This window comes from Panicum virgatum, chromosome 5K (genome assembly GCF_016808335.1).
Source record: "Panicum virgatum strain AP13 chromosome 5K, P.virgatum_v5, whole genome shotgun sequence".
Taxonomy (NCBI): Eukaryota; Viridiplantae; Streptophyta; class Magnoliopsida; order Poales; family Poaceae; genus Panicum; species Panicum virgatum.
Window position 1 is genome coordinate 57,013,849 of NC_053140.1, and position 9,136 is coordinate 57,022,984.

The 9,136-nt window shown below is 50.6% G+C and overlaps 2 protein-coding genes across 2 annotated transcripts; one reads left to right on the plus strand and one right to left on the minus strand.

Annotated features, from left to right (window-relative positions):
• Nucleotides 1-3,189: 3,189 nt before the first annotated feature.
• LOC120708887 (probable receptor-like protein kinase At1g11050) lies at nt 3,190-5,555 on the plus strand. The gene has a single exon (XM_039994312.1). The coding sequence runs from the start codon at nt 3,410-3,412 to the stop codon at nt 5,327-5,329; it is 1,920 nt and encodes a 639-aa protein (XP_039850246.1). The 5' UTR covers nt 3,190-3,409; the 3' UTR covers nt 5,330-5,555.
• Nucleotides 5,505-8,697, minus strand: LOC120708888 (MADS-box transcription factor 2). Its single transcript, XM_039994313.1, has 8 exons — nt 8,662-8,697; nt 7,871-8,312; nt 7,238-7,304; nt 7,047-7,108; nt 6,751-6,850; nt 6,634-6,663; nt 6,483-6,527; nt 5,505-5,961 (listed from the first exon to the last, which is right to left on the minus strand). The coding sequence occupies exons 2-8, from the start codon at nt 8,056-8,058 to the stop codon at nt 5,824-5,826; spliced, it is 630 nt and encodes a 209-aa protein (XP_039850247.1). The 5' UTR covers nt 8,059-8,312; nt 8,662-8,697; the 3' UTR covers nt 5,505-5,823.
• Between the last annotated feature and the right edge of the window lie 439 nt (nt 8,698-9,136).

Below are 9,136 nucleotides of genomic sequence, written 5' to 3' on the forward strand. Positions count from 1 at the left end.
TCACCTTGCAAGGTTAAATCAGATCGATTCGCCGTCAGTCGCTCTCAGGTATGAGCACCTTGATCGCAGCACCGCATCGTAATAATGCTTTATGGAATTTAAGTGATTATTGGAAATGATTATCTTGATTTAATGTTCAATATTTGCTATGGTTGTTTAGAAGATGCAAATACTAGTTGATGATTAAGCATATAGAATTTGGAGCTAAAAGTGAAAAAATAAGGATTTACTTTAGAAGCTTTTTCTGCAAAATAACCACCAGCCAAATGCCTTGTATGTCTAGGTATGTGGGCTAAGTATACCCACTGGTCGGGTAAGTCTTGCGGAGTATTAGTTGCTCAGGGTTTGTTGCCACACAAAAATGTATTTCAGGACACTCAGACGTCGACTTCTGCCCCTGCTGTATCAAGTTCATCCGCCGGGATGCAGAGGGATGGGAGGTGGTGGAGCGAAACCCCTAGACTAGCGAGTTGGCGGGTTGCACACTTGAGGGCAGAGTGTGCAGCCCATCTGTTTTGCGTAGACCGGTCTGACCAGTCGGTGGACCGGTCTGACCGGTGGTCTCGGGAGTTTCATGCAGGCCGGTCTGACCGGTTAGACTAACCGGTCTGACCGGTGGTGGGCAGGCAGTGCAGTTGGGAGTAGTGTTCTATTGTAAACTCGGGGCTTATGTTGTAAATCTTGTAAATTATGTGTGTATTTGAACCAGGATGGTATAACTGTTGTATTTGAACTCGGTTTGTAAAGCTAGTTGTTTATTTTCGTATGTTACTCTTGTATTTTCAAGTAATGTCGTGTTTATACCATCTGCGTCCGACTTCGCGTGGGACTACCGGTGTTATTTCGATCGGGCCGTGGGTTGAGAAAGGACCGTCAAATTAAACCATTAAGTTAATGCGCCCGATGCGTTCAAATGACGGACATTACGCTTAATTTAGAGTTTTAATTTGACGGTTCCGTCACAGCTTACAGGTAGAAGAATAGCTGGTTTCACAGGTATGGGGATTCGGCAATCGATCAGCTTGAATATACAAGGGTGTAGTGTCACACAAGCGCACGCACGCTCGATCAAGCGAGTAGTGACCTAGGAAGAATCATATGCTTGTAACCTAACAATCGAAATAATAAGTAAGTACTCTTGTTACTTTATTCATGGTGGGTTCTCTGACAGCGCCATAGAGCATACGTGAAGCAAGTTCTGATGTGATCATCAAAAGGTAACGTCCCTCTCCGTGCAGACAAAAGATGAAGGCGTCTTTTGGAGCTGGGAAGAGGAGTGGCTGGAATCAGAAACAAGATTGCAACAGAACCCCCGTCTCCCGCTCCAGCGAACTCGCCGCCTCGATGTCATTGATATCAAAACATAGTCATAATTTTTTACTCTAATAACACTAGTGCATTTATCGCTTATATTATATACTAATAATCTCAGCATCACACAATTACGATAATACGATGCTTCACATATACAGGACAGAAGTACAGGGACTTCCGCTCATCATTCATTGGGGAGACCTGAGCATCTTTCGTAATTGGGCCGGGCCAAAAAATGCTCAGGTCTTTGGGCGCTACTAACTTGGAATTATCCAAAGTTGAGGCCTCTGAAGCAGCTAGCTAACAGGCCGGATCTTTATGTTGGAACAATCACATGTTTAATTCCGGCCTGTTTAGGCCCATATAATGCACTGGCAGGCCAAGATACTGCAGTGCAGTGTGCAGTGCAGGCAGGCATCACTCTGAGATGCTAGTTCCGGCTAGGCGTCACGTGTCTATGTCCGACGAGAAATCCGACGGCAAAACGTGACGCCTGTACAAGCCTCAATATTTGCAAGCAGCCGGTTCGAAAGAGCTCATCCTGCCTGGCTGGTGCTGCGGCTATAGCAGCTGCAGCCAACAAATCATGATGTAGATTTTGGACAAAGGATGACTTGGGTCTCTTGCAGCTGTTCGGCTGGCAGTTGGCTGTTGTGCAGCTGCAAACTAGCACAGACAAATAGAGTTATGGATGTTGCCATGCCTAGAATGGCAGCATCTACATTAGGATCACTGACGTGTGGATCCGAATTCCATGAGGCCAATGGGAAGCACTATTGTCAAGACCCCGGCTTCCCTGACAAGTGGGTAGGGGAGGTCTTCTGTAGGACCCGGTTGTCAGCCTCGCCAGGCTACTGGCTGTAATCGAGTTGCCGTGGAGGAGTAATATAACTCCTGTAACTGAACTCGTTATGGAATAACAAACTCTGAAACTCTGAACTCTGCTTCCCTTCCCGAATCCCCCCCATTCTTCTTGATGATTTTGAGCTCGGATCCTCGCGGGTTCGTGACAACTATCCCCGTTGTCCATGCGATTCAAAAAGTTCAAACATCACAGCACAGACAGTCTACCTGGCTGGCTGGCTGGATCGACGGTATACTATCTGCAGTGACAGTAAGCGCAGGGAATGGACTGATCGAATCGCCGCCGTGCGTACGTGTCCCCAATTCCATGTGTGTCCCTGGGATTAACCTCATAAGAAATGCTCATGGGAGAGCATGTGATCGATGCACCGCGCTCCTCGCCTCGTCGCCACGCCGACCGGTGCCTTCTTTTCTTTGTTTTCCTTTTCTTTCTCTGGACATACGGCCAGCAGCAATGATAACCTGAACGTACTGGCTTATCACCGACGTCAGGCTTATATTAAACCAAAAAACGATGAGTATATATTATTATACACCAACAACCGGCAAGTTCTTTGCTCCATCCAAGATCATCACGCGGCGCCAAGTTGTTGCGACAAAGGCACCCAGCTGCCCCGTGATCGAGTGAGCGAAAAGAAGCCGTCTTTCTGGCCACATGGAACCAACTCTCTCATGTTTCTCGCCTCGAGCCCGGAGAAGAGAGAGCCGCGCCATCAGCTCGCTAGATGGGATAGGATCATGGGACTCGGAAGGATCCCTTTCCTGGCGCAGCTGGTGACCCGTAGCCTGCCAGACGACCAGGAGGAATGCAGCGCAAGCTCGTGAAGGCGAAGCCGGCCGCCGGTTGGTCAACGGGTTGCTCTGCTCGTCGGCCACCCACACGAGCAGTCACGGTGGCAGGATCCCGAGTCTCGGTCGGGGTCAGATTCGTTTATACGAGGTTGGAGCAGAGAACGGCACGGCCACAGTGTAGCGTTTCCATGGCGGCCCTCCCTTCTTCCCCAGTCAACACCAGCAGCACAATGCCGCGCCGCGCCGCCCCGCCCTGATAGGTCGGTCCCACGGGCGATCCGCTCTCCACCAACGCGCCTTAAAAAAACAGCGCCAGCCGGGCACCTTTCTCCCTTCCTTTGCATCGCCGCTTCACTCCATTTCGGCTCGCCTCTCGCTTTGCATCGGGTTCGCTTCCGCTCGGCGCGCGCGGGCGGCGCTGCTCCGTCCGTTCACCGGAATGACGGCAGCGTGGGGACATCTCGCCATCCTCCTCCTTGTCCTCACGCCGCGCCCGCCGGCGACCGAGGCCGACGACGCCAACTCCACGGCGGCGTGCCCGCTCGACCTGGGTTACGTGGCCACGCTCCCGTGGGACCACGCGCCGTGCGCACCGCCGGTGGTCAACAGGACCGCCTGCTGCATGACGCTGCTCTCGGTGTTCGGGGTCGGCCTCGCGGCGCGCCTCCGCGCCACGGGCCGCTTCCGCCTCCCGTCCGCGGCGGCGTCGGCGGCCTGCCTCCGCGCCTTCTCCGCCGCGCTCGCGGCGCCGCCGCTCGCGCTGCCGGGCTCCCTCGTGCCGGTCTGCTTCCCGGTGCCGTCCCAGTTCGCCATCACCCCGGACTACTGCGCCGGGGTCACCACCGCCGCGGAGTACGCCGAGGTCGCGGGCGCCGCGTCCGTCGCCGGGCTCAACGCCTCCTGCGGCGCCGACACCACCTCACCCTCGCTCTGCACGCGCTGCCTCAACGCGGGCATCGGCGCGTCGGCTCGCCTCACTGCCGCCGCCGGCAACAGCTCCAAGTCCCAGGGCTGCTTCTACCTCACCGTGCTCTACGCGGCCGGGATCTCCAGCTCCGGCGGCCCAGACTCCCCCGCCACCGCCAGCTGCGCCCTCGGCCTCGCTCTCTCCACTCCTCACCCGACGTCGGCGCCTACGTCCAGCTCCACCAGCCACACCAACATCGCAGTAGCCATCACCATCCCGATTGCCATCGTCGTCCTGCTCGTCTCCCTCATAGCTCTGCTTCTCTGGAGGAAGAGGCGTCAGGATATCAAGAGGAGGAGCATCCAAATCTCGGAGTCGCGGGGGTCGCGCCCGCGGCCAAACACAGGCTCCGTGATGTTCGACATCTGCGAGCTGGCCAAGGCGACCGGCGGTTTCGCCGAGCGTAACCTCATCGGCCGCGGCGGGTTCGGCGTCGTGTACCGCGGCGAGCTCGCGGACGGCACCGTGGTCGCCGTCAAGAAGATGCTCGATCCGGACGTGGAGGGCGGAGACGAAGAGTTCACCAACGAGGTGGAGATCATCAGCCTCCTCCGGCACCGGAACCTGGTGCCGCTGCGCGGGTGCTGCATTGCCGACGACGACCCCGACGAAGGCAAGCAGATGTTCCTCGTGTACGACTACATGCCCAAAGGCTCGCTGGACCAGTACATCTTCGCCGACGGCGAAGGCAGCAGGCGGCGGCTGGCGGCGTTCCCGTGGGCGCAGCGCCGGACCGTGATCCTGGACGTGGCCAGGGGCCTCGAGTACCTGCACTACGGCGTCAAGCCGGGGATCTACCACCGCGACATCAAGGCCACCAACATCCTCCTGGACGCGGACATGCGCGCGCGCGTGGCGGACTTCGGCCTCGCCCGCCGGAGCCGCGAGGGCCAGTCGCACCTCACGACGCGCGTCGCCGGCACGCACGGCTACCTCTCGCCGGAGTACGCGCTCTACGGGCAGCTCACCGAGAAGAGCGACGTGTACAGCTTCGGCGTGCTGGTTCTCGAGGTCATGAGCGGCCGCCGCGCGCTTGACCTGGCCGACCCGTCCGGCGTCGTGCTCATCACCGACTGGGCGTGGACGCACGTCAAGGCCGGCCGCCCGAGGGAGGTGCTCGCCGAGGCGCTGCGGAAGGAGCCGAGCACCATCATGGCGGCCATGGAGAGGTTCGTGCTCGTCGGGATCCTGTGTGCGCACGTCACGGTGGCGTGCCGCCCGACCATGCCGGAGGCGCTGAGGATGTTGGAGGGGGACATGGACGTGCCCGACCTGCCGGACCGCCCGCAGCCGTTCGGCCAGAGGATTGCATTCGACGAAGGCGAGAGCAATTTCAGCGCCTCTTCGATTCTGGTCAGTCCATTCGTGGACTTCGGCGACATGCTCAGGTGATGCCCGACGGCAGCGGCGGTGATGGATGCGTCCCTGATGTTTCAGGTCGCGGTCAGCCGGTCACACATATAGATGAGAAGTATTCACAACAATTTCACATGCTATGTTACATGTGCTGGTCAACTGGATTTCAGGGTGATGTATAACCGTCACCTGATGATGTACATGAATTGTGTATCTTAAACTGAAATGCCAAATAGATGCCATAAACACAAATATTACAACATCGCTTTATGCACTGAAACTGTTAGCCATCCGACAAATCCAGTGATTAGCTGATTACACAATCATACAATACCAAGTCATTAAGAGAGAGTGCTATGGATCGACAACATCAGCACATCATGCAACTAACACACATTATATGGTCTTCCAAACATACCGGAAATAAAGAAGAGATACAGTTGGCAAGCCACGAGGGCATACAATACAAGCCAGTAGTGGTGGGTGAAATCTTGATATGAAACGGCAAGTGGAATGGAGGATTCAGCAGCTTAATTGTTCTCCTGCAAGTTGGGATGGCTGGGCTGCACGCGGAATGTGATTGGCATCTGGGCCGCAAAGTCCTGGTCAGGATGGTACCCCAGCTCAAGATCTCTCATGCTGCCGCTCAGCGCAATATCTTGCTGGTGCTGGAAATAAAGAAGAAAAACAGTTGCTTAGGTTAGTCCCTACTTCAGAAAAAACAGTTGCTTTGATATATGTTTTATATCAAACATTTTGTGTAGCATTTGAAACCCAAAATAAATTGAGTGATCTTTTACATTCCACCAATTCAATATAGAAGATGGAGGACGGCAGTGTAGTTGGATGATAGGTGGTTCTACAGTATGGTGCGTAATTTCCGTTATAACTTTGCATGAATTCTTTGTGCTTTCAACCTTAATAGATCCCCAATCAATAACTGTGTTTTTTATGAAACTGTGGATTAATTTGACCTCTGAAAACTGTAGGCGGTACACACAATTTAAACATAGAAAGTCCAAGACAGTTCTCTAGTGAGATTATACGCAACATGCATATTAGAGGAAAAAAGTCCAGGATAGTGTTAAATTTAAACATTGCATTTCAAATGAGAGTGAGAGAACTCAGCCTTTTAAAGTACAAATTGAACAAGTGAAATGTAATCCTACAAGGAGTCAAGGAAACTAACCAACTTGAAGGCCAGCAGCTTGTTCTCATCTTCCAGCATCTTATTCTACAATGAACCAATAAAATAATGGATGAAGGCAGGAACTGAAAACAACCACATATTCAAATAAAATTCATAATACAGGGGGTCCATAGTCAGATTAAGCTCATACGTTTCTCACATGCAATTCCCAGTGCTCCATCTGCATCAACAAAACAAACAATTTAATCTAATGATGATAATATGACATCATCCACATTGAGATAAGCTAATTAAGTAGATTTATTACAAGTTTCTCATTCAGATTTGTCAGCCCATTATCAAGTGCCTCCTCAATCATGATCAGCTCTTTGGGTTGCAGCGAGTTCAGATCCTCACCTTTCAGGTGCCTGTGCCATAACAAGAGGATATCATATTCTCCATAAATATCAACGCGAAAAGGAAGAGGGAAATTCCCCAAAAGTAAAATACAATCTGTTCTAGCTGAAATGTTTAGCAAGAGATCACATTCTCCGTAAACATCGAGTTGAAACTAAGAGGGGATCCTCAAAAAGAAAATACAAATTATTCTAGTTTAAGCATTACCTGAGCTCAATCTGCATGGTATCGTTCTCTTTCTTTATACGATCAATCTCAGCACTAAGGCTCTGAAATGTTTCATGTGCTCACCAATGGTCAGTCAATGTGCTTAACTAATTCTAGAAGGTTAGCAAAAAAAATCTGATATTTTAGCTCCAAAAGAGCTATTCTCATCCTGTCTAGAAATCAAAGGTCACCTTGTGTTTCTCATCCCATAGTATCTTTCCAGAATTGGTTTGGTACTTCTCCAAGATTTTTGATAGCCTATGTCAGACCAAAAATATACAGTCATGAATATTGCTTTTTTTTAATGAAAAGGGCAGGAGCTCTGCCACTCAATTAAGACGGAAAGGAGGTTTAAGATACAGGCATGAATAGCAACTCTGAAAAAACACAGGCATGGATATTGCTACATGTATCGGTTCAGCAGAAATCAAGCTAATCAAAATACCGCAATTCATAAAGATTTTATTAAGTGGTGGTGGTTTACCTACAAGCGAAAACTTTCCACGGACAAGAAACCAATAAAGTAAAAATAAAACTTTAGACCTACACAGGTTTGTTCATGGCAAATAGATAAGAAAAGCAGCAGCACTGTATCTCTCACCTAGTTGCACTGTCTCTTCCACAACACAAAACAAGTAAAAATTGCATATTTACAGCGCAGTAATGGAAACTACAACAGTATCCAACAAAAATAGAACAGCAGCAGACTAAAAAAATAGGATCTTTCTCCCGTCCAGCATAAACTAGAGGAACATAGTACCAAGGCGGCGCGAGATGATAGCCAGACAGAGGAATAAAAACAGGGAGTAGGTAACGGCACGCACGATGTCTTGGGGGAGCAGAAGTCGTAGAGCTTGCCGGCGCTGGAGAAGATGACGACGCCGACCTCGGCGTCGCAGAGCACGCTGATCTCCCGCGCCTTCTTGAGGATCCCGTTACGGCGCTTGGAGAAGGTTACCTGGCGATTGGTGGAGTTCTCGATCCGCTTGATCTCGATCTTGCCGCGCCCCATCCTTCCTGCTCCGGCAACCTCCCAAGAAAGGCTCGCCTCTTCTCCCCCTTCCTGAACTGGAGCCTGGAGCCGCCCGGTTGTTAGTGGTGCCGGTGTGGTGTGGTTGGGAGGGGCGGTGGTGGGCGTGGTGGTGGAAGAGGAGTAAAGGGGATCGCCATGGCAGGAAGAGGAATGGCGATGAGGGGCTTTCGGGTTCGTTCAGAGGCGCGCGCCGGAAACGCAAGTGCACTGTATGCTTTGCGTCCGCTGGGCAACTTGGGCCATGTTTGGTTGCGGGTAGAAATGTTTTCATGAGAGAGAAACAGTCCTTTGACCATTAATTAGAGGTATTAAATAAAGTCTAATTATAAAATTACTTCCACAACTATGGTACTGTAGCAGTTGCTCTAGCTAATGAGACCTTTGACCGTACGATTAGAGAATGTTTGAGCACGGTTACTGTAGCATCACTGTAGCCAATCATGATGAAACTTGGCTCATTAGATTCGTCTCGAAAATTTACATCCATTACTAAAAAGGTTTTACAAATAGACTTCATTTAGTATTGCATGCAGGTATTTGTCTTTTTGTGAAATTTTGATTAGACTCTTAGCCAAACATGGCCTTGGCTTGCCTCTCTGTCCGATTGCAGTTGAAGGCAGAGCCGAAAGCAGGGGGAGAAGGGGTGCGATTAATGGCGTTCTGTACTTCTGTGTCCTGTCTTGTCGTCGTTTCTTCAACCTAGGGAAGGAGGCCTGGTAGTGTAGGTGTAGATATGTTCATCGAAGCTGTTGGTGTTTTCAGTTGGGATCGATAAACCCTGTTGGAAAAGGTAGAGGGTGTGTTTACTTTAAGGTAGAGGGTGTGTTTACTTTATTTTGTAAAAATGTGTAAAGATGTAAACTGGGCATTTGAAGTATTTAATAAAGTCTATTTGCAAAACTTTTTGCATAGATGGGTTGTAAATCGTGAGACGAATCTAATGATGCTAATTAATTCATGTTTAATCAATAATTAGCGGATGGTTACTGTAGCAGCACTGTTGCAAATCATGGATTAAGTATGCTCATTAGATTCGTCTCGCGATTTACAGTCCATC

Bases quoted from the DNA above. Each gene is read 5' to 3' on its own strand.
- LOC120708887 (XM_039994312.1), top strand. From the start codon at position 3,410: ATGACGGCAGCGTGGGGACATCTCGCCATCCTCCTCCTTGTCCTCACG.
- LOC120708888 (XM_039994313.1), bottom strand. From the start codon at position 8,058: ATGGGGCGCGGCAAGATCGAGATCAAGCGGATCGAGAACTCCACCAAT. The intron at 7,109-7,237 runs GTGACCTTTGAT...GAAACATTTCAG, and splicing joins TATGGGATGAGAAACACAAG to AGCCTTAGTGCTGAGATTGA. The intron at 6,528-6,633 runs GTATGAGCTTAA...GGTTCATTGTAG, and splicing joins GGGAATTGCATGTGAGAAAC to AATAAGATGCTGGAAGATGA.